We start from the raw sequence: 26,561 nt of genomic DNA, 5'->3' as shown, positions 1-26,561 counted from the left end.
CTCCATGAGAGATTCTTGGGAAGAGCAGACAGGAGAAGATTCCTGGAAAACTGAAACAGCTTTCCAGAAGTGAAATGAAAATGAAAGAAACAATCCAAGATGCTTTCCTCTATTTATTTCTATGCTCCCCTTTTCCATGTTGCACTACTTCTCCATTCCAGTAATTCCAGACCCACTGCACCTCTAAGATTGGTGACTTAGTGATTTTTAGACACTCTAAAATACCATGAGCCACACACAGCTTTCCTTCCCCTGGTTTTACAGGAAAGCAACACTGGAGGTGTCAGTGCAGTGCTGGGCTCAGGTAGGAATCCTACCCCAAGGGAAGGTGCCCTACAGTGTTTGACCCTCAGCAAGGACAATGCACAGCAGCAAGTGAGGGGATCGCTGTGCCAGTGTGCAGGAGTCAGGGCTCTGCATCTGCGCTCAGCACTGCAAAGTTCCCGTGTTTGGGCAGACGGAGGGGCTGTCCCCGGGGCGCGCGGGGCTCGAACGAGGGGCTCGTGGGGCCAGCGGGGAACGGACACGGGGACGAACGGCCCCGGTGCTTCAGTTGCAGCGGCGGCAGCGGCGGCAGCAGCAGCGGCGGCAGCAGCAGCGGCGGCAGCGGAAGCGGCAAAGCAAAGAGATATTTTGAATACTCTCTTTCTTTCTTTCTTTCTCTTCTCTCTTTCTTTCTCTCTCCCTCCCTTTCCCGCTGTCGGGCACCCTTCTCTCGGGGTCCCTTGCCCGGCGTCCCTCTCCTCTCCCCGCCTCCCTGTCCCCTGCAGGGCCGGGCCATGCCCCCGGCCCGCCCCCGGCCCCGGGCGGGGCTGCCCCGTGCCCGGCCCCGGCCGTCCCACCGCGGTCTCGCCTCCGCCGGGCTCTGGCCGTACTGGCGGTGGCGCTGCTGGGCGGGCATCAGTGCCTGGTGCGGGGGCGGCATCGCCGCCCTTTGCCTCCGCCTGGCCCGAGCCCGGCCCCGACCCCGACCCCGGCCCCGGCCCCGGCCCCGGCCCCGGCCCCGGCCCCAGCCCCGCCCCCCGCCCCGGCCGCGCCCCCGGCCCCGGCCCCGGCTCCTCCCGGGCCCCGCGGAGCACATACGCGGCGCGGCCCCTCCCGCCGCCTCCGCTGCGGCTTCCCCGGCCCGAGCTCCGCCGCTCGGCAGCGCGGCCGCCGGCCCCGAGCCTCCCGTGCCGCGTTCCCGGGAGCGAACGCCTGGGCATGGCCGGCCCGGGGCGGGTGAGGGGCGCTCGGGGGCCGTTGCTGGCCCCGGGCCGAGCGCTGACAGCCGCGTCCCGCCCGCAGGGACGGCGCAGGAGGCCCTGCAGGAGCGGTACCGGCTGGGATCGCTGCTGGGACGCGGCGGCTTCGGCAGAGTCTTCGCGGCCACGAGGCTCTCGGACGGCGCCCCGGTGAGCGGCGGGGCCGGCGGCGGGCGCAGGAGGAGGCGATGGAGGAGGAGGAGGGCGGAGGGCGGAGGATGGGGCTCGCAGTTCGGGCGGCGAGCTCACCCCGCTGCTGGCCTTGGCTTGCAGGTGGCCATCAAAAGGGTGCCACGGAACCGCGTCCGGCACTGGGGCGAGCTGGTGAGTGAGCGGGGCCAGCAGCCGGGGCTGCCGGCCAGGGATGAGCCGGGGCCCGGCACGGTGGGAGCCGCCAGGACGCCCCGAGGGAGAGCGGGCGTGGGGCCAGCGCAGGGCGCAGAGCATCCCGGCCTGGCTGAGGGCTTCCCCAGGCCTGGCACGGCATCGGCCCCACTGACGGCATCGTGCTCCTCCCGCAGCCCGACGGCACCAGCGCACCCCTGGAGATCGTGCTGCTGGCCAAGGTGTCCACTGGCTTCCCCGGTGTGGTCCAGCTGCTGGAGTGGCTCGAGCTCCCCAACTGCATCGTGATGGTACTGGAGCGGCCAGAGCGGTGTCAGGACCTGCATCGTTTCATTGGGGCACGGCGGTTCCTGCCCGAGGAGGAGGCGCGGGAGCTGTTCCGCCAGGTGCTGGAGGCCGTGCGGCACTGCACCAGCTGCGGGGTCCTGCACAGGGACATCAAGCCAGAGAACATCCTGGTTGACCTGGACACCGGGCAGGCCAAGCTGATTGACTTTGGCTGTGGCACCTACCTGCAGGACACAGTCTACACACACTTTGCAGGTGAGCCTACCCAGGGCTGTGCTCCCGCTGCTGACATCTCATGGCCCAACATCTCCCAGCCCAAGCTGGCTGTGGCAGCGGGAGTTCTCCCTTTTGCTGCCAGTCAGGGCACTGAGTCCTCAGCTGAGTTGCTTTAGAGCAGGGCTGGGTGGGCAGCCATCTTCCAGCCCTGCTGGCAGCCTTTGCCAGCCACTCTGCCCAGGACTGGGGCTGGGCTGGGGCAGCCAGCCCGACCAAAACCCCCGTGGGTGGGGGTAGCAGAGAGGGAGGGCGGAACCTGTGCCCCAGCCAGTTTGGTGTGCAAATGAGAGGAAGGGCTTGGGCTGCTCCACTCGCCCTGTTTCCCTTGGCTTCATAATATTTTTGGGGCAATGCAGGCAGGGAGGATAAGGGCATGTTTTTTCCCCAGCATGGAGTGGGTTTTTCCTTTGCATGTCATGGTTGGGCCTAGCCAGGGCTGCCCTCTCCCAGCACCAGAGGCTTCTTTTCCAACCCTAACTTTGTGCACAAGTCCCAGATGCTGGCGAGAGGGCAGTGGTCACCCTGTGTGCCCCTGATGCAGCCCCCGCGGGCCCAGGGATGCTGGGGCCAGGCTCTGGGAGCAGCAGCATCCCCCTGATGAACTCCACCTGTATTCCATAGGAACATTGTCCTACAGCCCCCCAGAATGGAACGACTTTGGCTGGTACCATGGCGAGGCAGCAACAATCTGGTCCCTGGGCATCCTGCTGCACCAGATGGTCTGCGGGGAGCACCCTTTCAGGAGGGGCCGGAACCTCAGCTGGGGCCAGCTCCCGCTGCCACAAGGGCTCTCTCAAGGTGGATCCTCTTCTCTGGGCACGGGGGGAATCCCAGTGCTGGGAGCCAGCAGCGGGATCGTGGGCATCCCGCTCTGGCAGCTGCTGAGGAGGTGACACATGTCCTGCTCTCCTCCAAAACAGGGAATTGGTGGGAAAGTTTAGGCCCAGCTCAGAGCGCATCCAGCATGGCCTGGGCATGGGAACAATGGGGTAAAGCAGACAGGAGCCTTCTCTGGCTGACCATCAGTTTCTGCTTTCTCTCCCCAGAGTGCAAAGACCTGATCTGGTGGTGTTTATCCGTGAACTCCTTGGACAGACCCACACTGGAAGACCTGTTCTGTGTTCCTTGGATGCAGGATATTCCTCTGCCATAGAAGAAGGGAGAGCGCCACAGGCACACTTTGATCCAGGGCCCTGGTAAGTTCCTGCTCCACATTTGCCTTGGCAATGAGAAGCAAAGGAACCCAACCCTTTTTGTGCTGCCAGTGTCACTGCACCGGGGTCATGGGATGGGAACACACAGCCCTTGTGCTGGAGCTGAGCTGCTCTGCCCAGCACTGGTGGCTGCCATCCCAGCTGGTTTTGCTTGTCCTGGTTACCTGACAGCTGGGGCCCTGGGCAGAGCCCTGAGAGCCTGGTCTGCCCCCAGGGAAGGAGAAGGAGCCCCTGGAGAAGCTGTACCGGGTGGGGATGATGATGCTGCTGCTGCTGCTGGAGACAGCGAGGGTGACATCAAGGATGACAAGCTCTTCCTCAGCCTGGCCACTGGAGGCTGAAGGTGATGCACTTTGATTCTGGCACCTTCTTCAAAGCCAAACTCCACGGGGAATTTGCAGATGAGTCCCCATCTGGGGAAATTCTGCCAGATTTGGGCATGGCCCAGCCTGGCTGGGAAGCAAAGGCTCCCCCTTTGCTGGGGCAGATGCAACTCATTCTTCAGTTGCTGCCCAGCTGCTTTTGGCAGGGCTGGGAGGATGGGCTGGGGTGGGTATGAAATGGGAGTGGGCTCCTGGTTCTGCCAACAGCCCCCAGCACCCACCGTGCCCCGGGCTGGGGCTGGGGCTGGGGCAGCCAGCCCGACACAAACAAAGCCCCGTGGTGGGAGCAGAGTTGGGGCTCCAGAACCTGTGCACAGCTGCTTTGCTGTGCAGGCAAGGAAGGGCTTGGGCTGCTCCACTGCCCTTGTTTGCTTTGGGGTCACTGTTATTGTGGGGGGCAGTGCAGGGGGGAAGAGAGAAAGTGTGGGATTCCCTCGGCCATGGCTGGGTTTTTCCCTAGCATGTAGGGGTGTGGCCTTCCTCAAGGCCCTGACAGAGATAAGAGTTTTTACTGTTTTTCTTGTTTTCCCTTTTTGTCTCTAAACTCTTGTCAATAATGTGTTGTTTGTTATTCCAGAAGAAGCATTCAAAGTGGTCCAGTGTGTATAGGGAAGTGCTTGGGAGCAGCTGTGGTGTGGATGGGCCGTGCCCTTGGAGAAGGCTGAGGCCATGGTTTGGGAGCAGCTTTTCTTCCAGCCGTGGCTGGTGTGAGGTGGGTCCCTGTGTGCTTGGCAGGGTGGGATCAGAGCTTTTGGGAGCTGGCAGCGAGCACAGGAGCATCCTGCACTGGGCAGCTGCTGAGGGCTGGATGTGCCGTGGCCGGCTGCAGGCTGGGCACATGTCCTGCCCTCCTGCTCTGTGCCAAAGGCAGCAGGGATGGGCAGCTCTGGGCACAGCTTGGGGCACAGCCAGCATGGCCTGGGCACCGCAGGCCTTGGCACACGGGCACAGGAGCCCTCAGCTGACGGGCGGTTTCTGCTTTCTCTCCTTGCAGCCGGGCTCTGCGGGTGCTGAGGCTGCTCTGGGCTCTGCCAGGGCTCTGCTGGGCCCAGCCCTGGGCCCAGCTGGGCTGGCTCTGCCCTCACATTGCTCTCACAGCTTTGCATCAGACGAGCCCGTTGTGAGCACAGCACCTGAGCTTTCTGCTTTGGCAGGTGAGTGAGACTCTGCTGCAGGCCCAGAGATTGCAGCTGGGGACACACATCCAACTGGCAAGGACCCAAACTCTCCACAGTCCCGTCTGAACACCTGGATCTGCACAGGGTGTTTTCTTCTTGACTGGCTGGAATTGTGCAATTGCATTTTCTTCCTCCTCTAGCAGTGCCACGGGTGGGCCAAAGCTGGCGAGTGGGCTGTGCTCCTGAGGCAGTGCAGTCTGGACCTGGTGGATGGAGAATTGGCCTTCTGCACTGCCAAACCAGAGCAAAAAGCTGTCAGTGGGACTTCGTGTCTCTAAGAAACTCCTGGCAGTTACAACAGGAATGTGCAGCTCATTCCCAGGCTGAGAAGGAAGGTCATCTTCTAAAGGATGTGGGGTTTGACAGAGTTTCCATTCCCAGTCCTGCTTGGAGCTGGAAGGGCACAAAACAATTTCCTCTTGCTTTGAGCACAATTTCAAATACCAATGTTGGGAACAAAGCCCAAAATCTTTTAAGAGGCTTTTGAGGTCACAAAGATGGATCCATGCCATCAGCACATTTACAATGTAAAGAACTGAGTTCTCTTTTGAAAAAGATCATTTACCTCTTAATGCAAAGAAAGTAACTTGGCATTTATGGGTTTTTTTTCATTAATTGTATGTTATGTTTTTTCACTAACACTTGGATTTCATTCTTATCTAAAAAATTTATCAATTTTTTTTCCTTTTTCCTTTTTTTTCCTTTCAATAGAAAACATGTCCTCAAGAAGGAATGTCCTTTGCTCCTGGTTCCTGTGTGGAGCAGCTCCCTTCCTGCTGGCTGAGCTGCTCAGGCAGAGCCCGGCAGCTCCTGGCCCTGCAGGGCTGAGGCTTTTCCCCGTTGCTGGGCACAGACTGATGGAGCAGCACTGCTGAACACGGGCACACAGAGGGACCAGCAGCAGCTGCCTTTGGCCACCTGAGGCTCCAGGGCCCAAACTCTGAGCAGCCAGGGCTGGAAGAGACTGGCAGGATCTGGTCCCTGACTCTGGGGCAGGGCTGCACAAATGACCCCGCAGCAGCAGCAGCAGCAGCAGCAGCAGCAGATGGAGCTGACTTTGAGCACAGCCCCTGCCCCTCTTCCCTCCCGTGTGCAGCGGTGTCACAGCAGCCTGAGGCACCTGGGAGCCCCCAGTGCCAGCAGGGACTGGAGATGGCAGCCCTGGGCTCCTGGAGGCTGTGCAGGGAACAGAGCTGGGCACTCCCTGTCCATGGGGAGCTTCCAGATGGAAAAGGCTGCTGTGCCCAGGCAGCTGCAAAGGCAGAGAAAGGAGGCTCTGGAGCACTGGATCTGTGCCAGTGCCACAGTCCTGGGCAGCAGCCAGCGAGCCCTGGGGGAGCAGAGGGCACAGCAAGAGGGACAGAACCAGGCAAGGGCAGAGACTGGAGAGAGCCAGGCCTGGGAGCAGGAACAGCTGCTCGATTGCACTCTTGGAGAAAGCTCTTGGCTGGTTCAAAGCGCTGAAAGGTGTGAAGGGCAGAGAGGAGGCCACAACAAACAATGTTCCTGTTTGCACAGCCTCCCCTCTCCGTGTCCCAGAAGGGATTGCATGGACTGTGTTCTTCTCTCCAAGTCGTCTTGTTCAGCATGAGCAGCTCAACACCAGGAACTGAAGGAGCTGAAGCCTCAGGCCACAGGAGCTGGGCAAGAGGGAACTTCGTAAGCAAAGTAATGCTGCTAAAATAGCTCCAGCTGAATGCAGTGGATAGAATCATGGAATCACAGAATCCTTTCTGTTGGAAAAGCCCTCTGAGCTCACCCAGTGCAGCCGCTCACCCAGCAGTGCCAAGCTTAGCACTAAACCACATCCCTCAAGTGCCAAGGCCTGGACACAGCCCTGAGTGAGGCCTGGTCAGCAGGCCCTGAGCCAAAGGTGGCCTCTGGATGAACCCTCCAAGCAAAGGATATCTTTGTATCTGCTCTCTAATGAAATATGCATTGTCATTAGCACTGTGATAGATGTAGCCACTCCTTAGTGAAACATGTATTGACCTTTGTGTATTTAGAAGCCAGACAAGGCCATGGAATCTGACATCTGGCCTTGTTTGGGGCTGTATGGTCAAAGTCACCTCCCTTGGTTCCTCCTTGAGCCCTGGCCAGGCTCTGGGAGGGACCCAAGAGGAGGATGAAGGCAGATGTTGCCACACTAGCAGTGCTGTCAGTTTGTTCATTCAGCACTGTCAGAGCTGGGCCCTCTCCCAGCGGGGTTGGAGCCTCACCTGGGGCTGGAGGCACCTGCAGGAATTCCCAGTGCCCAGGAGTGGCTCTGCAGCCCTTGGCTGTGACAGCTTCCCCAGCTGCTGTGTGGGTCTGGGGGATGGTAAAGCCTGAGGGTAAATGCTACTGGATCTTTGTTAATCACTGCTGCAATCTTTGTTGGGGATGGTTGGGTGCATTGCTGAGCTACTCCTTTTGTGATTCTTTGCTGCTCTGAACTGCAGGAAATTACACTGATTCCTTCATCTGGAGTCTGTGGCTTTGGTGCTGACCCTGCCCACTGGTAAAACAAAACTGGACCAGTCTGTCCAGATGCCAACAAAATGTCACTTGTTCAGTGTCAGTGTGAGGAATCAGTCCCCTCAGAAATTCCCAGCTGGGAAGTCCTTCCCTGGAGTTCCCTGGCTCTGGAGTGGGCTGAGGTCGGAGCCCTGTGTGAGCAGTGGGGCAGTCGGGTAAAAGAAGCTGCACCCCTGGATTTCTTCAAATGCATCCAAAAATTGCATATGGAAAAGGAAAAGACTTTGTGTGTTTGGGCAGACAAAGATGAATTTGTTGAGAGTACATAGGAAACAGCACCTTCAGAAGGAGCAATTATTGTTGGAATGCTCCCACATGGAGCAACAGGAAAAGGTTTTAATCTTGAGCTCAGATGCATTTGTACAAGTGAAATATCGGTATAATAAATAACAATATATGTATTTATAGAATAATAAGGCATTATTATATATGTATATAATATTTATATGTCTTTATATATATATATGTTTTTAACTATCTGTCTATATGTATATCGATATGTATATCTATATATAAAATAATAATAATGTGAAATAGTGCTGACAATGCTAATTTGGTAGCTTTGGCAGCTCAGGGATGTAACACTAAATACCCTACAGAACAGGACTGGCCAAGACCCTAATGTCAGTGGTCAACTTTGTGAGATTGTATACAATGAAAAAGGGAGGAAGGGAGGAAATTGGCTATTTTTACTGGGTGTGCTGATACTGTGATGCAGAGTGCTTTGTCTGTTCCTGTGAAAAATACAGTGATTAAGCCTGCAGGGTTCTTCATGTACCAGACTATCCACAAGCTGCAGGATTGGTTGTGCAGGTGAAGGGGTTGTTAAAAGAGCCGTTGGAAAAATGAGGAGATGGGAACCTTTGCCCATGGAGAACCCATCTCCCAGATGTGCTCCATGCCCTTCACAATGGCCCACTGGGGAAATGAAACCCCCTGGCTGTGCACGGCTGCCCCCAATTTGCAAATCCAGCCATGGGCAGTGAGACTTGGGCTGCCTGGGAAATTGTTCTGGTTGTGATGGCCCCTGGCAGGGCCAGCCCAGAGGCTGCAGGGCTGGGCCTTCATGCATTGGAATTAATGAGGAGAAATTCAAAGCAAATGAGAGCTATCAGTACTGAAACAGGAATTCAGATTCCTCCAGGACACTTTGCTTTGGTAACTGCTCCCTTGGAACTTGGCCTTGGAAAGTGTTCCTGTCATGGCAAGAGGAATTGATGCAGAATGTAAAGGAGAAATTACAGTAATTCTGTTAAACAAGAGTGACCAGGATTGGATTATTCAACCTCATGACAGCGTAGGACCATTATTGATATTGCAACTTTAAGAGCAATTGATAAAAAAGGAGATCCAGCTCCAGTCACCACCATTTGTGGAGATAAAGGGTTTGGATCCAGCAGCCCTAATAATGGAGCCAGAATGTGGGTCCAGAGGCCAAAAGGCCCTCCCGAGGCAGCTGAAGGAACAGCTCCTACGAAAGACAACTCTGAGTCCTGAAACCTGGGCAGGAACAATGGGAATGTGTCCCTGCAGCCAAGGATTCTGTGTGAGAACCAGTGGATCTGACAGGAGATTGTTTTGCCCATCCTGCCAGACCAAATCTCCCTGTTTGCCCCAAGGGCCCCTTTGAGAAATGCTCTGATCCACGGGGCTCCATGTGAAGGCTGCTGTGACACTGAGGGACTTGCACAGGAATTCCATCCAGGAGCCTGGGTGCCCCTCAGAGACTGGGACCCAGCCCCTTCCAGCCAGAGGGGAAAGGGCTCCCCAGGCCTTGTTAGCCCAGACAGCATGGTAAAGCTGAACAGCAAAGGGCCTGGGGGCATTATTCTGGAATTAAAAAGGTGCCAGCTCCAGGGACAACAGAATTCTTGTTCCTAACTCAAATGAGATTGAGAAAAAAGAATGAAGAACGGTGTCACTGAAGTACTACTGATGTCTGTAAGGTGTACCTTGATAGTCAGCCAGAATCTTTGTCTGCCACAAACACCTCTAGTGTTTCACCAAGGGATTGGTCATCAAAATGTAATGATGGGTTATGATGGATTGCTGAGCTTCTTTTATAATTCTTTGCTAATGATGATGTGCTTTGCTGAGCTTATCCTTTTGTAAATCTTTGCAGCTGTGCATGATATAAATGACACAATTCCTTAAGTTGGTGTCTGTGTCTTTGGTAGTGACCCTGCCCACGGGTGAAACAGGGCCCCCTCTTGCCTAAGTGTTACCTGGGAAGGCAAAAGCCCTCACTCCAAAATTCCCCCCTTCCTCCCTGTTCCCCCCTTCACACCCTGAGCATGATGTGCTCTGGTCTGGGCTATGCTCGGGCTCAGTTGGGGTCCCCTGTCCTGGCTGTGTCACCTGCCCAGCTCCCCCACAGCCCCAGCCCCTCCCCAGCGTGGCTGACAAGGGGCAGGACAGGCCTTGGCTGTGCTGCAGCTCAGCAAGAACAAAACCATCTCTGCGTGCTCAGCCCTGTGCTCAGCACCCGGCCCAGCAGTGTCTCAGTGCCAGGGGCTGTGCCCTCAGTCCCTGCCAGGGGTTTCCATGGCAACTGCCAGGCCAGGTGACCCAGGTGTCCACCCCAGTGCCGGTTGCCATGGAAACAGTGCCCAGCCCTGCCCCTTTCTGTCTGGCTGACCTGGCCTTTGGCCCTGGCAGTGCCGGTGGCTGCTGGTTCCTGGTGCCTGAGCGCCCAGCGCGGCATAGGGCAGGTGGCCATGGCACAGCCCCCAGCAAGGGATCCCCTCTGGCTCTGGGCACTGACACCAGCCCTGAGCAAGGGCCAGGGCAGCTTTCCATAGCCACCAACCATCACAACAGCTCCGGGCATTGGTTGCCATGGCACCAAACCAAGGAATGGGTCCCCCATGGCCGTTGCCATGGCACCTGGTGGCACCAACGAGTGTCATTGCAATAGTACCTGGAGCAGCCCTGGCACTCCTTTGTCCTGAGGGTTGCCATGGCAGCTGAGGACAGCATCAGCAGGTGCTCTGCAAGGCCCCTGGGGCAGACGGGAAGGAGCAGCAGAGCAGGGGCTGATCCATCCCCAGTGCACTGCACAGCCCAGGGCAGCATCACAGAGCGTCCTCATGGAGCTGCCAACAACATCCCCCCTCTGCAGCCCTGGCCTCTTCTCCAGCTGACACAGGTGCCCCATCCTTGCAGGCACAGACATGGCAGCACTGGCTCAGCAGCCCCTGTTTGCATTGCACACAGCAGGGGGAGCACCCCCATGCTGTTGGTGTGGGGACATGAACCTGAGGGAGCACAAATGCCATCAGCCCCTGCGGCCAGCAAGGGCTGGGGGACAGCAGAGAAACCACTCAGCTTTGTCCTGGCTTCTGCAGTCAGCCAGAAAGTTTGTTCCCATCAGCTGGGAGTTTCCTGTCTCACTGCAGATGCTGTTGCTCAGAGCCAGGGCTGCCTGACAGCCACCCTCAAACTGCCCTGAGCATTTCCTTTCCATTACCTTTGCTTTCTTTACTTTTCACTGCAACAAATTTGTTCTTTTTGCTCATCACAGGGCTCTTAGAACTGGACACAGCACTCTAGGTGCTGCCCAAGCAGTGCGGAGCACACGGGAAGAATCCCTGCCGTGTTCCTTCTGGCCACACTGTTCCTGATCCAGGCCAGGAGCCATTGGCCTTCTTGCCCACCTGGGCACACTGCTGGCTCATGTCCAGCCTGCTTTCAATCAGTCCCTGCAGGTCCCTTTCTGCCTGGCCACTCTCCAGCCACTCTGTCCCCAGCCTGTAGTGCTGCAGGGGTTGTTGTGGCCAAAGTGCAGGACCTGGCACTTGGACTTGTTAAACCTCACCTTGTTGGATTTGGGCCCTGGATCCAGCCTGTCCAGGGCCCTGTGCAGAGCCCTCCTACCCTGCAGCAGATCAACACTCCCAGCCAAACTGGTGTCACCAGGGTTCCATGAGGCCCCAAAGCATCCCAATGGTCTCCATGATTCCATGAGGCCTCCCAGTATCACAATGTCTCTTTGGTTCCATGGGACCCCTTGGTGTCACAAATTCCCTTGGATCCTTGGGCCCCGCAGTGTCACAAGTCCACTATGGCCCCCAATGGATCCTTGGTTCCATGAGGTGTCTGAGTGTCGCAATGCTCTCCTTGCCTCCACAGTGTCACAAGGGCCTCTTCGTCCCAAGGACCACCACGGTGTCCAACATGTTTCCTTCATTCCAGGAGTCCCTGAGGAGCAGCACTGGACTCTTGGTTCCATGGGGCCCTGCAGTGTCACAATGGGCCCATCATGACACCAGGTTCTGCTCTGTCACAATGCTCTGCATGGTTCCACAAGGCCCTGCAGGGTCACAGAGGCTTCTTGGTTCCACGAGGCCTCAGAGTGCCACAATGAATTCCCTGGTGCTGCAGTGTCACAATGGAGCTCTGGTTACACAAGATCCTGCAGTGTCACCAGAGACCCTTGGTTCCACGGGGCACCACAGTGTCACAATTGTTCCCTCAGTTCCCAGAGTCCCTGCAATGGTGCACTGGCCCCTCGATTCCATTGTTTCCAGGCTTTCCCTGGAAACTCTCCTTGGTTCCACAGTGGCACAATGGCCCCTTGGTTCCACAAGGCCCTGCAGGGTCACAGTGGCCTCTCTGGTTCCAGCAGGACCCAGACTGTCACAATGGACTCCTTGCTTCCATTAAGCCCCACAGTGTCACAATGGCCCCCTGCATCTGCGCTGCCATGTCACACACAGTGTCACCATTGTCCCCTTAGTGCCACCAGGCCCCTTGCTTAGTGTCACAATGGCCCCTTGCTTCCCCAGGGCCCTGCAGTGTCACAATCATCAGAGTCAACCAGGCTGCAAAGGACCTTGGAGAGCATCCAGTCCAACCTAGAACGTTACATCACCTTATCACGCAGACCGTAGCAGCGGGTGCCACATCCAGTCTTTCCTTAAACACCTCCAGGGATGGTGACTCACTTGTTCCTGATCCATAGGATTCCCAGGGTTTGGATGAGGGAAATGGTGGGTAAGTGGGGGGGACAAAGCGTTACTGATCGTCAGCTTTAAGCTCTTGATTTTAATATTTATTCAAACTGCATTAGAAGGTGCTGGGGGTCAATATCAATTGGACATTACTGATATGGGTCTATAAACAGGAAAAGAAAACTTAACAGGATAAATCAATTCTCTCTTCATTGTTTTCAATATAGTTTATTCAGTCTGAATACACTTCAGAAATGTGTCTTATTAACCACGAAAGAATTGAAAATCTAGAGTATTCCCTGTGGCTTTTCTTGTTCAGACGTTGTGAACAAATGTTGATGAGCCTTTTCCCATGAACTCCTGAACTGAAGAGGTCAAGAAAGAAGAGGCCTCTGCAGTAGGAAAATTCATCATCAAACTCCAAGTGGCTGAGAACCCATCCCCATCAGGGCAGAAATGAACAGAAATGGGCACAGCTTTGTGGCTGCCCCACCTTTGGCATGGGCCCTGGGCCTGGAGCAGGAGCAGCTCTTGAGGGCCCTAAGGCCGGGGCTCTTGTGCTACCATGGGCAGATGGGATGGCAGCAGTGGCTGCAGAGCTCTCAGCACCTCAGCCCGAGGGGAGCAGGGCAGCCAGGGAGCCTCCTTTGGCCTTGGCCAAGAACCTTCCCCCATGGCTGGGGCTGAGTCCTGTGGCAGCTGCAGCTGCTGCTGTGCCCTTGCCAGGGGCTGAGGCCATGGGGCAGTGGCCAGAGCAGCCTGGCCTGAGCAGAGCTGTGGGGCCAGAGCCAGCCGGGCTGGGCTGGGGAGAGGCCCTTGGTGCTGCCAAGAGCTCAGGGCAGCTGGCAGAGCTTGCAGAGAGCTGGGCTGGGCTCAGAGAGCCCGGCCCAGAAACCATCAGTGTCCATCTCAGCCTGGCTGAGCGTGCAGGGGCAGGACTCAGGCCAGGCCTTGTGGGGCAGGGCCAGCGCCTGTGCAAGGCATTGCAAACAGGCAAGTGGCCCAGAGAGGAGGCTGCTCTGTGCCCTTGGTGGCATGGACAGAGCAGAGAGGGGGCCCAGGACATTTGTCAGCACCAGCCTCCGTGCCCAGCCCTTGGCAGCTGTGGCTGCTGAGCCCAGCTTTGGCCTGGGCTGAGTTTGGCTGTGGCCCAGCTCCATCCTCCTGCAGGGCCCAGGGCCTGTTCCCGGCCATGGCCAGCCCTGGCTGCCTCTCTGCTGGCCCAGAGGCCGGAAGAGCCCAGGGCATGGCTGGCTGTGCGACCCCACAGGTGCCACAGGCTCTGCAGGAGCTGGCAGAGGCTGCCCAGCAGGGAGGCCATGGGGCACAGAGCCCCAAGGCTGCTGCGGGCACCACGGCACAGGGGCCGTTCCCAGCCGCAATGCTCCTGGCCTGGGCTGGGCCTGCACAGGGGCTGGGCCACCATGGCTGTGCCAGCACAGGGCCACAAAGGGGCCACGCAGCCGCTGCTGGGGCTGACAGCAAGGCCAGGCACACACAAGCAATTGCTGAGCATGGCCTGTGCTGGCCCAGCCTGACTGTGCCAAAGGCAGAGCTCAGCTGCTCTTGGGGGCTGCAGGAACCGTCCAGAGCCCAAAGAGACTCCATGGCTTTGCCTGAGACCAAGGCTGGAGCAGAGAAATGCAGGGCTGCTGCAGGATGGGGAGGGCATTGAATTCCAGCACACACCTCAGCTCTCTGATGATCCCGGCACCATGCTGGGCCCTGTTTCAGGCTGGAGCAGAGCAGATGTTGATGGGACAGGAGCCCTGAGGGGCTGTCAGGGACCTGCAGCTTGCAAGGTGCTCTGCTCTCCCTCAGATGCTCTCTGAGAGATCCAATTCCAGCTGGGCACCTCAGGGCACAAGTGGCACTGCCTGTCCATGGGTACACAGCTGATGTCTGCCTGGAAAGGAGAAGAGGTTTTAATACTGGTTAGTTTCCTAATATACAAATGGATCTTTGTTACCTGGGTCATTTGAGCACTTTTAAGCCATGGCAATTTTTTCCCACCAGGAACAGGAACTTCCTGGAAGTGTAATGATGGCAGAAGAACAAATACTGATCTTCCTGTGGACTTGTGTCACCAATATCCAGTGTATTGCTTCCTCTCAATCTTCCTTCATGTATTTCCAGCTCTCCTGGTTAGATGGCCATGTCTAAGGACGCCCCTTCACTAGAGCAGGTGGATCAATGTCTACCTTGCTGTTTTTTGATTTCCTCCTCCAGATGCTCTCTGGTCTTTCAAGTGCCCTTCAAATGACTGGATCATGCTTTGAGGTGCAGAGAGTTGCCCCATATTTCTGAAGTTCAATAAATATCATGTTAGTCAACATCTTAATTGCATTTATATCTATCACTTAATTTTTCCTATGTCTTTGCCTAAAACTGTTATGTACAGAAATCCCTTGGGGATGGGGGACATTTCAGATGCTGTTGGTACATCACAGAGAGCTGAGGAAAGAGCTGTGAGCGATATTAAACTGTTCAAATGTTCGACTGTAGCATTGTGTGTGTTTTATATGGGTTTATTGTAAAGTTGGTTCTTTTTTATAAGTTAAGAATTTGGTTTGACCCTCTGTTCCCTCCATGTTCTCCCTCCTAATGGTTTGTTCCTCCCACCTGTTCCCTGTCAACCATTGTAACCGTCCCCTCTCATGTCAAGAATCTTCTATGTCACTCATCCCTCACCTAGAATATGATTTTTCCCTTCAGCCTTTTCCCTCCCCTGGGCGCTTCCTATTGGTTCAGTTGTGTCCCTCGCTGCTCCCCTGGGTTTTGCTCATTGGACCCTCGTGTCTCTTCGGTTGCCCCCATTCCCTTTTTAAGTGCATCCCTAATGGTTTTTACCTGGACCGTCACTGGCCCCGCCTGGGCTAAAAAAGCGCCTTGGCATCCACATGCGTGTCCACTCCTTCATTCCATCACCTCAGTTCTTCGCAGTCCTGCTCTCGCCTGCATCACCACACTGTAGACGGAGCCACTACTCAGGGGTTCTTGCCGAGAACCTGGGAGTGGCGGGATTCATAGTCGCCACCAGTCACTCCAGGAGCAGCTAGCCAGCCGGTCAGCTCCAGTGGCTGCGGAAGTGAGACTGCGTTCAACATGTGTTTGTTGGCAAGAAACCTTTCTGTGCCTCTGAGTGTCACCAGGCCCTGAGCCCAAAGGACACAAACCTGATGAGTTCTGGTTCCCACTGCAGGGGCTGCACTTGCACCTTGGCTCTGCACAGGAGAGCTCTTCATCCCCTTTCTCTCCTTTCCTCCCTCTGGGCATGGAGGGAGCTCCTGGCTTCAGTGTGTGACTCGTGTGTGCAAAGAGCAAATCTGGGCAGAATCGGGGAAGGGAGGGTTTGGGGGGACTTTGGGATCTGTGCTGGGCTCAGAAGGTTTTCCATTGCTCTGAGACTGTCTGCTGTGGAAAGTGGATTCAATATCCCACAGAGTAATGACTTTTGCATTGATGGAACTGTGCCTTCCCTTGACTTTGTTGACTAACAATAAATGAACATCTGTCAGTGTCTCAGGCAGCTCCTTCTCCAAGGAAAGCAGGTGGGAGTTGGAGCCAAGGAGCTGAAAGCTTCAGGTGCAGCCTGGGCTGGAGGGAGCTCAGATTTGCACAAGGCTGCTCTGAGTGCCAGTGCTTGGATGGGGGAAATGGTGGGATGGGGGTAGGGACAGAGTCTGATTGATTGTCTGCCGTGGAGGGTCTTGATTTTCATATCCATTCAAAATGCATGAGGAGGTACTTGGATGCAGTGTCAATTGGAGACTGCACATATCAATGAATTATCAGGAAAAAAAAGCTAAACAGGACCTGAAAAATCCTTTCTCACTGTCTTTTTAAATATATTGCATTCACTGCAGATATACTACTGAGATCTGTCTAATTAACCACAAATGATTTGAAAATTAAAATCAAATTATCCCCAGGGGCTTGGCTTGCTAAGGTGTTCTGAATGTTAATGAGCCCTGGGACACTGAATTCCTGCAGTGAAGAGCTGAAGGCTGAACAAGCCTCTGGAGCAGGAAAATTCAGCAGCAGCCTCCAAGGTGCTGAGGATGTCAGCAGCCCCCACTGAGGCCATCCCTACCCAGAGACCGTGGGGGAATGGGCAGACAAGGAGAGCGTCCCTGGGGCTGGGGCAGCACAACTCAGAGGCAGCAGCGGCTCCAGCTGGGCAATGGAGTGTGGAATGTGGCTGGGAAAGCCCTGCCTGGGCTGGGCCAAGCAGGACACACAAGCCCTGACCCCCAACCCCCAAACAATTCTCTCAAGGAGACATTTAAAAGGAATAACAATTGTTTCCTTCCTCTGAGTTGGATGCACTAGAGAAATACCAACAAGAGATTCTCAGGAGCTCAAAACAGCAAACCAATCTTTACTGGTAATTTTAGAAAATCAGAGAAACTTTGGCAAAAGGTTTTCTATGACATTCAATCAACAAAAAACAGTTATCAACACTTTAACTTGACCCATTCACCTTCAGAAACTCTATGCCTGTTCAATTTTATGTTAAAAAAAATTGCAAGATGACTTAAACAGAAATAGACACAGAAAGAGAGAAAGACAAAAAAGATTTAGAGAAGCACACACAGAGCTATTAACTCCTGGATTCTAGCAGTGTTCAAATGGAAATTCCAAGAGGAGATAGGGTCCACAAATGTGCTTGCCTTGTTGTTAGCCTTAAACACCCCTTGGTCTCCCTGGGCCACTCCCCCAGCTGGGACTTGGTGTCATTTGGTCCCTCAGGAGCTGGGCTGGGGCTGCAGAGGTGGCTGTGGGGCATTGCCTGTGCTGTGCCAGGGACTGGCAGCCACTGCTGGGCTGGGATAGAGGCTCTGGGGGAAATGGGGTTCCAGGGCAGTGCAGAGCTGGGGTTCCAGGGCAGGGCAAGGCTGGACCTGCCCCTTCCTCCCCCACACATGAAATGTTTCCAGCCAACAATCTCCTCCAGTCTGACACAACAGGCAATGTTGGAGGTGAAATCCCAATTCTGGTCTTGGGCACCTGGCTGAGAAGGACATTTCTTTTCCAGAGGAAGGAAAGCACAGAGCCCCAGTGTTTGGAAGGCAGGTGAGAGCCTCACTAGGCCAAGGCCAGCTAGATTTGTGAGGTATGGCAGATTTTGTCTGGGAGCAGTCTTTGGATTTAGGGAATTTTGGAGGTAGAAATCCAATCTCGACCATGGGCGCCCGGAGAAGCAGGATGGTGTTTTCCCATAGGAAGGAGAGCATGGAGCCTCTCTAGTGTTTTGGGGATAGATGGGAGGTGACCTTTGTAAAACCACTGCAAGACAGACTTGTCCTGGCAGTATTCCTATGTGAACAATCCCTGGGTATAAGGAAATTTGGAGGTGAAATCTCAGTTCTGTCCACAGGTGCCTGGAGGAGAAGAAGAGCTCTTTTCAATTGGGAAGGAAGGCACGGAGCCCCATCATTTGAATAGGAGATGAGATGAGACCCTCAACATGCCAAGGTGATTTATCAGGCAGCCCCTGGGAGGCCAAACCAGCCAGACCTGTTTCATGTTCCCTTAGTTTTGTGGGGCCCCATATTGTCACAATGCTGCCTAGGATCCATGAGGCCCCACAGTGCCATGATGACAACTTGTTTCTATGGGGTCCAGCCGTGTCACAAGGGCAAAGTCGTGCAGTGTCACAGTGGACCCTTGGGTTGATGGGGTCCCACAGTGTCACACTGGCCCCTAGGTTCCAGAAGGCTCTGCAGTGTCACAATGGTCCCAATGATTCCATGAGGCCTTGCTGTGTCACAATGATCTCCGTGGTTCCCCGGGCCCCACAATGTCATGTCACTCCTCTGTTCCATGAGCCCTACAATGTCACAATGGACCTTTGGACCCTGGGGCTTTGTGGTGTCACAATGGTCTCCTTTGGCTCCACACTGTCACAATGGGCCATTGATGATAGGAGATATAATAAAACCTCTATTCTGGCCTTATTATCAAGCAGTGCAAGATAGCCCGGGAGCCCAGTCCTCAGGGAGACAGGGTGCCTTACAGCTAGGCTAGCCCGAGGCTGATGCTGCGGGCTAACCCCCTTAGCAAGCTTGGTGATTACCAGCTCTTTTGTGGTTGCAAGCTCTCTTAGGATCTCAGCTCTTGCTTGCTAGGTAGGTTGCCCTTGGCTGAGGGCAGCTGTAGGCGAGAGAGGAGAAGGAGGTCCTGGTGTTCCACAGTGATGGCTTTATTGGGGGAGTCTGTGAAGGGTCCCAGCGACAGCTGTTCTTCTGTCAAATGGGCTAAAGTAGGCCCCTTTCATGGGGTTAAGGGGGATCAAAACTTGACCAATAGTTAGGGTTTAGGTAACATAGCATATAGGGTTACAGAGATAAGCTATGGGGCGGAGATCAGAGAGACAGGAACTTATGTTGCTGTCTCAGCAGTTCCTATTGTTCAGTCCTCCATGGAGCCTTACCCAGGTCCATAGGGTTTACTATAAGGAGGCCCCTCTGTGTCACCCTGGAGCTTTGGTTCCACACAGTCCTGCTATGTCACAATGAACCCTTGGTTCAATGGAGGTCTACAATGGCACCATGGCCCCTAGGTTCTATGCAGCCCTGCAGTGTCACAATGATCTCCTTTGGTTGGCCAGTGTCATAATAGACCACTGATGACACAAGGCTCCACAATGTCACAATGGACCTTTGGTTGCATGCAGCCCTGCGGTGTCACAAAGGCCTCTTGGTTTCACGAGGCCCCACAGTATCACAAGGGTCCTCTTGGTTCTGTGGCGACCCCCTATGGTCACAATGGTCTCACTGGTGCAATGAGGCCTCACAGTGTCACAATGCTTTGCTTATCCATGGGGCCTCATAGTGTCACAAGGGTCTCCATGATTTCATGAGTTCCCTCAGTGTCAAAATGGCCCCTTAGTTCCGTGAGGTTATGAAGTGTCTTCATGGTCTCTCCATGATTCCCCAAGGCCTTACAATGTCAAAATGGACCTTTGGCTTCATGGGGCCTCTAAGTGTCACAATGGCCCCTTGGTTCCATCACACTTCAGAGAGTCACAATGGTCTCCACAGTTCCAGGAGGCCCCATGGTGCCACAATGGACCCTTGTTTTGATCGGACCTCTCAGTGTCACAATGATCCCTACATTCCATGGAGTCACACAGTGTCAGTACAATCCCCTTGGTTCCATGAGGTCCAGCAATGTCACAGTGCTCTCCATGATTTTATGAGGCCCCACAGAGTCACAGTTGTCCCTTGGTCTCATGAGGCCCCACAGTGTCACAATGATCCCTTGGTTCCATGGGCCCTGTGCTGCTGCATTCCCCCCTCCCCTTCTCAGGCCACCCTGCCAGCTGAGAAATGCTCCTTGGGCCTCGGCCTTGGCCAACAGCCCCTGGGCTCAGCTCCTCTGCAGCTCATCACAAACACTGTCTGCTCCAGGCACTGCTGCTGCCCAACCAGCTCCTGGTTTCTGTAGGAGCAGCCCTGGGAACTGTTTTTGTTCCCTCAGTAGCACAACATCCCTGTTCTTACACTGCCAAAGAAAGCTATTGGTGCCAAGTGTGTCCAGGATGAGCCATTGCTGGGACTGAAGCCCTTCTCTTGGGGCCCTGGAAACAGCGCTCCAAAAGGAGCCCTTGGAGCTCTCCTGGGCCAGCGACTCTCTGAGTGGGGCCTCTCCCAGCCGGGAACTCTCCCGTTTGCTGCACTCAGGGATCCTGAATAACCACAGAGCCTGGGCCGATCCATCCACTCCTCCAGGTTTAACCCTCCACCCGCTGGGGAGATGCCAAAGCATCCACAGGGAGCATTTCCTGCCCTCAGGGGAATTTCTCACAGGTGCCTTGTACTGACTCTTTGTGTCTGTGTGCACACAGGAGTGCCTGTGCTGGGGCAATGTGGCAGAAATGCTGCTCTCTAAAGGGGTTGGAGTACCTTGGATAGCTGAGTCAGTCAGATATCCAGTTATCAGTAAGTAAGTATAAGTCACGAGGTCTAAACAAAGTTAAATGCTGCTAAGAGTTGTTCTTTTTCCAAGTTGTTAAATTTAATTTATTAGCTAAGTTAAGGATTGTTAAGTGTAATTCCTATGTTAAATTTATAACTCATAGGTTTTTAAGTAAGGTTAAATAGTGTTAAGTGCTGCTCTTTTGCTAAATTGGGGAGTTGAAGGTACCAGTTAAAGTTTAGGTATAAGTAAAGTCCTGTTAAGTTTGAGCTCTGTTAAGCTTTTGGCTCATATTCCTTTTATTTTGCCCTCACTGTCCTTGTGTCTCACACATACCCAGGAAGAGTTCTTGGCTGATTTCTGGTTTGATTGACAGGATTTGATTTGGTTTCGTTGTTGCCTTATTTCCTTGGAGTGCCTGAACTGTCCAGTCAGGAGCAGAGTGACTCTTGTAAAGGAACTTTGTGCTGCTGTCTCTTAATATTAAATCTGGTGTTTGCTGATCCCTTGCTGGGGATTTTTCAGTGCTCTCAAGGCCTTGTTGGTAGCAGTGTGAAGGAGCCCTGGCCCAAGCTCTGGCCCTGGGGGACATGGGGATGCTGCCGGGGTGTCCCTGTCCCCCTGTGCCACCCCCAGGGCCCCGGCCCCCCAGCCCCTGTCCCAGTGTCAGGCTCTGGGGTCGATCTCGTGGAACATCCTCTGGGGGAGGCTGCGGGGGCGGGGGACCCGGGGGGACCCAGTGGGACAGGGGACCCCGCTGTGCATGAGCAGGGTTGGAGTGCTCTGGGGGGAATTGTGAGGGGGGCCAGGGCAGAGTGACCTCCCCAGTGACCTCACACAGCCATCTGTGATGTCACACAGCCCCTGTGATGTCACACAGCCCTTTTGCAATGTCACACAGTCATCTGTGATGTCACTGCCGGCTCTGAGACATCACGCAGTACCCCAATGATGTCACAGAGCCAGCTCTGGGATGTCACCCTGGAATGTCATGCACCTGCACTGTGATTTCACAGAAGATTCTGTGGTGTCAGAAAGTCACTATGTGATGTCACAGCCTGTCCTATGATGTTACATAGCCACCCAGTGATGTCACAACCCACTCTCTGATGTCATAGAGCCAGCCTCTATGATGGCAGGATCTGCTCTGTGGCCGCTCATTCTACCCTATGATGTCAGAGACAGCTGTGTGATGTCACAACCCCCTCAGTGATGTCACAAACCCCTCTCTGTGATGTCATACTGCTACTCTGTAATGGCACAGCACACACTTTCACCTCACAGCCTGCTCTATGATGCCATCCAGCCATGCCATGATGTCACAGCCTGCTTTGTGATGTCACAGAATCCCCTCTGTGATGCTGTAGCTGCTCATTGACCTCACACAACAAACTCTGTGCTCTCATAGCCCTACCTGTGACCTCACACAACCCACTCTGTGCTGGCCTTGGCCTCTTGGGGACCACCTCTCATCTGCTTTCAAAACACCTGGGGGCCTGTGCTTTTCTTCTCATTGAAAAAAACATCTCTCAAGTCCAGGCATCCATGGCCAAAATTGAGAATCAGCCTCCAAAATTCCTTATATCCAAGGATAGCTCCCAGAGAAAAGCTGCCAGGTCTGTCCAGGTTCTCTTGGTTTCCTGAGAGCCAGCTCTCATCTGCCTTTGAAACACTGAGGCTCTGTAATTTTCTTTCTGTAGAAAAGAACTGTCCTTCTTGTCCTGATGCCCGTAGACAAAAGTGGGCTTTGGCCCCCCAGATTCTGTCTTTCCAAGGATTCTTCCCCGACCACAGGTCTGGCTGGCCTTGGTCTCCTTGGGGCTGCCTCTAATCAGCCATTGAAACACTGGGGCTCTGCCCTTTCCTTCCCATGGAGAACTGTCATTCCAGTCCAGGAACCCATGGCTGGAATGGAATTCCACCCCCAAAACTGCCTGAATATCTAAGGGTTACTGTAGGACAAAAACTGCTAGGACAGACAGGTCTGGCTGGCCTTGGCTTCTGGTGACTGCTTCTCATCTGCTTTCAAACCCTGGGGTTCTGTGGTTTCCTTCCTATAGAAAAGAACTGCCCCTCTTGTCCAAGTGCTCCTGGCCTCAAGCACTTGACAATTGATAGGGACATGGGAGCCCTGTGCTCAGTGGGGTGGGGAGTGAGGACAGCAGAGGAGAGCCCTGGAAGGGATTGAAGGGTGGTTTCAGAGTTGGTGGATCCTTTTCACATAGTAGAAAACAGATAGAGAAAGAAAGAATTATTTCCAAAGGCACCAGAGGAAACCCAGACTGGACACCAGGATAAAGGAATTTCCCTGCCAGGGCAGGGCTATGGCGCAGCACGTTCCCAGCATGAGCCTGGAGCAGCCCAAGGCTTTGTGTGTGCAGGCAGAGGCAGGCAGGAGGCAGAGCTGTCAGCAAAGGAAGGGCCCAGGCAGGTGGGGCAGCCAGGGGATTCCGACAGCCTGCAGGGACAGAGGCGCAGGTTTGCTCAGCATCAGAGACACCTTCGCCTTGCTTGTCCCCACCTGTCATCACTGCCTCCAGTGTTCTGCTCTACCTGGAACTTGGGGACATTTTCACATGAGTTGTGTCCCTCAGTGGGTCCCATTTAAAGAGAATTTGGACTTTGAATCTGATTTTGAGTTCTTGAGAATTTCTTTGAGCACACTCTGAGGCACTGAGTCTGATGCAAAGAGCACCAAAGCCCCAGAGGGTCATTGAAGTCCTTGTGCCGTGTCTGTGCTGCTGAGCTGGGCCGGGCTCCTGGCCCAGAGGCAGCTCCTGGCAAGGGCAGCGCTGCAGAGAGACAGCTCTGGCCAGGAGCAGCTCCTGTGCACAGCCCAGCAGGGCTGGGGCACTGCCAGGGCCCCTCAGGGACACCAGCAGGGCACAGACAGAGCTCACAGGGGCTCAGCACTGGCAGGGGCTGTGGGGTGTCCCGGAGGGGGCTGTGTCACAGCAGCACCTCTGTGGCTGTGTCATAGAGGCACAGAGCAGCTGTGATGTCAGCAAGGGGCTGTGTGACAGCACAGAGTGGACGGTATGACAGCACTGAGGGGGCTGTGACATCACAGAGCAAGCTGTGACATCAAAGAAGGCAGCTCTGTGACATCACAATGTGGGTTGTGACATCGAGTAGGATATCACAGAGCAGCTGTGTGGCGTCATAGAGAAGACTGACATTGCAGACATAGCTGTGGCACCACAAGGTGACTGTGACATCACAAAACATCTCTATGACATCGCACAGCAGCTGAATGACATCATATAGAGGCTGTGTGATATAACAGAGGGATTGTGTGACATCACAGGAGGTTGTATGAAATCATAGGTAGCCATTGACATCACAGGGGCTGTGTGACATCACAGGGGCTGTGTGAGGTCTCTGGGGAGGTCACTCTGCCCCGGCCCCCCTCACAGTTGCCCCCAGAATAGTCCAACCCCTGCTCGTGCACAGCGGGGATGTCCCCCTGAGTCCCCCCTCCCCCGGCCCCACAGCCTCCTCCAGAGGATATTGCACGAGATCGACCCCAGAGCCTGACACGGGGACGGGGGACTGGGGCCCTGGGGGTGGCACAGGGGAACAGGGTCCCCCCAGCAGCGTCCCCGTGTCCCCCGGAGCCTGGGCCAGGGCTCCTTCACCCTGTTAGAGATAAATATCATAATATTGGCTTTTTGTAAATATTAAAATGGATTTTATATGTGTGCTGTTAAAGTAACTTTGTTCTAAAGATATCGCTTTTATTTCTGTTGTTAATTAAGCTCAGTGAAATAGCTGCTTGTGTTAAACTGCCTGCTTGGATGGGATAACATCCAATGCACACAGGATGAGGACACCTGGACAGATCTGCAAACTATCACCACTCACTGTCTGAAGGCAGAGATGACCAAGGCCCCAAAACTGGAGGTGATAAAGACAAGGAGCCAAAACCACAGCCAAGAAACACACATGCTCTGAAAAGGCAGACCCAAGGAGGGGCCATGTAAAATCGTTCCTGGAATATGTAAAGTAGTTCATGGATATGCATGAGGGTCTATGAATATGCAACAGGCTGATGTAAGGGGAAAGGTATTTCAGGGAGGTCACTGAAGGTAACAGGGTTCTCCTGGCTGAGTGTAAAGACGCACCCGGCTGTAATAACTTTTGCTCCATGGTCCTGGTCTCCCATTGTCCTTTATTCAACTTTGTACAATTTCACAGGAGAGTGAATCTGTTTTTCACAAATGGAATCTCAAGGAAACAAGGGTCAGTTGCTAAGCCAAGGCTCTGCTTTGACCAAGTGGGGCCTTATGGGACACAGGTGCCACTGGGACATTGCCGGGTCTGGTAGGAACAAGCCTCCATTATTGCACAGTGTTACAGAGGAGTAGTGTCATAGTTGGGTCTCACAATGAGGAGGTAGATACTATGTGTATGTTAAGATGTGTAGTGATGTTAATGTCATCCGTCCCCCATAGTCCTCTTTCCCCTCCCCTTGTAATGGCCTTGGTGGTTGGGGCATTTGGGGAGGGCAGGTTTGTCACTAAGAGGCACAGCACAGCTGTTGAAGATTGCAGTGCAAGTTGTTTGCCATTGCCATCTGTATGGCAGATTACCTTTGTCCAGTGGGCAGTTTGCTTTATCTCTCTCTTTGAGTGCCCACATTCACACCTCCCTCGGGAGGGGACACCTGCTGATAACAGACTATTGAATGTCATTGCATGACTGATAAGACCTCTAACATCCCATTGTGAGATGTTCGGCCCAGAGGAAGGAGCCAAGCATTCCTACTCAGATATAATCCAGAAATTTTTTGAGACACCAGCATGTTTTTCTCCACGGGATTCCCCAGAGAAACAGCAGCTGCGTCTCCTTCCACTGGGTCTTCAGAGGAAGAATACATCCTTCTCTACAGATTCCCCTTGCACCAACCGAACCACCCCTGACACTGCAGGAGGGCTGCAGCCACAATTCCAATGGGACTGCCACCAACACCCTGACCCACAGGGTGTCAGGTTGGGTTCTGACTCTGTCAGTGTTGTTCTAGTGTACTGCAATGTTTATTTTATCCTTTTTTTTTTCCCCCTATTAAAGAGCTGTTATTTCCTGCTCCCATATTTTTGCATGAGAGACCCTTAATTTAAAATTTATAGCAATTTGGAGGGGTGAGGAGGGTTTACATTCTCCATTTCAGGGGAAGCTCCTGCCTTCCTTAGCAGACTCCTGTCTTTCCAAACCAAGACAGATTTTGGCGCCTAATGTGGGGCTCGAGGGCACAGAAACAAAAAAGGAATAACAGTTCCTGAGTAATCTAATTTTTGTGTGTAGCTATAGAAACCTCATTAAGCGACACCATGTGGCCCAGCTTGCCCTGGTTTGGGTGGCACATGATCGTGGCTGTATTCCTCCCATTTATAGGCCCTTATCTAAACATGGGTCCTATAACCAAGGCTACTGTGTCTGTTATCCGGTTTGTTTTATGGGTGAATAAGGTGAGGAATTCATGGATTTTTACCTTCCTCTGGAAAGCAGGCACACAGATTCACAGCTATCACACACTAACAGTATGGTTTTGGGGTTTCTTTAATAATGGCACTTGCTGTAAGGAAATTACACTGGGTGAAATCTTCTCCCAACCTTTAGTCATCTCTTTGGGTCTGCCCCACTAGTTTTTGAAGGGTTCACATCCACTCTAAATATTCATGGTATCATACAGTGGCTGGTGTTGCTGATAGGCCTGCTCTATTTAGCATTTAGAGAGAAGGGGTGACTTACCCTGACACCAACCCCAGAATCCAATCCGCCACCAGAGTCTGGGGATGCTGCTGTCCCAGAGCCTGACCCTAGCCCACATCCCACCCCAGATGTGAACTACCCAGATTGGGTGGGGCGTCTGGTGAAGGAGATACGTGAGATGGGCTGGATGCTGAAGGAATACACTTCCCCAGCTGGTGAGAAGCCCTCCCTCTGCCGTGAAGAAAGAAAGTGTAATAGTGCAGCAGCAGAACCCGCAGATGTTACAACTGTCCAGGTTCCAGCTGAATTGCAAAGGCAGTCACAGCCAGCAGCAGTTGCCCCTCTAGAAACAAAGAGATCTAAGACAAAAGCAGAGCACCCAGATAAAAGACAGCCCTCACAACCCACAGGGGAGCAAGAGGTTGCAATCATCACCGAGTCCCTGACGTACAAAAGTCTCCGTAATCTGAGCACCGACATTGTATGACGGGGACGTGAGGCTTGTACAACCTGGCTGCTTTGCGTCTGA

General features: G+C 54.1%; 1 protein-coding gene across 1 annotated transcript; it reads left to right on the top strand.

The window, feature by feature from the left end:
- Nucleotides 1-1,432: 1,432 nt before the first annotated feature.
- On the top strand, nt 1,433-26,519 carry LOC102066936 (serine/threonine-protein kinase pim-1). The gene is made up of 5 exons (XM_074534098.1): nt 1,433-1,474; nt 1,518-1,628; nt 1,718-2,132; nt 2,775-2,951; nt 26,443-26,519. Exons 1-5 carry the CDS (start codon nt 1,433-1,435, stop codon nt 26,517-26,519), a joined length of 822 nt encoding a protein of 273 aa, XP_074390199.1.
- Nucleotides 26,520-26,561: the final 42 nt, after the last annotated feature.

Source organism: Zonotrichia albicollis, unplaced genomic scaffold (genome assembly GCF_047830755.1).
Source record: "Zonotrichia albicollis isolate bZonAlb1 unplaced genomic scaffold, bZonAlb1.hap1 Scaffold_254, whole genome shotgun sequence".
Classification (NCBI taxonomy): Eukaryota; Metazoa; Chordata; class Aves; order Passeriformes; family Passerellidae; genus Zonotrichia; species Zonotrichia albicollis.
Note: the sequence above shows the minus strand (reverse complement) of the source record. Positions and strands in the feature narration are given on the sequence as shown.

Bases quoted from the DNA above. Each gene is read 5' to 3' on its own strand.
- LOC102066936 (XM_074534098.1), top strand. From the start codon at position 1,433: ATGGAGGAGGAGGAGGGCGGAGGGCGGAGGATGGGGCTCGCA. The intron at 1,475-1,517 runs GTTCGGGCGGCG...CTTGGCTTGCAG, and splicing joins GGCGGAGGATGGGGCTCGCA to GTGGCCATCAAAAGGGTGCC. The intron at 2,133-2,774 runs GTGAGCCTACCC...TGTATTCCATAG, and splicing joins AGTCTACACACACTTTGCAG to GAACATTGTCCTACAGCCCC.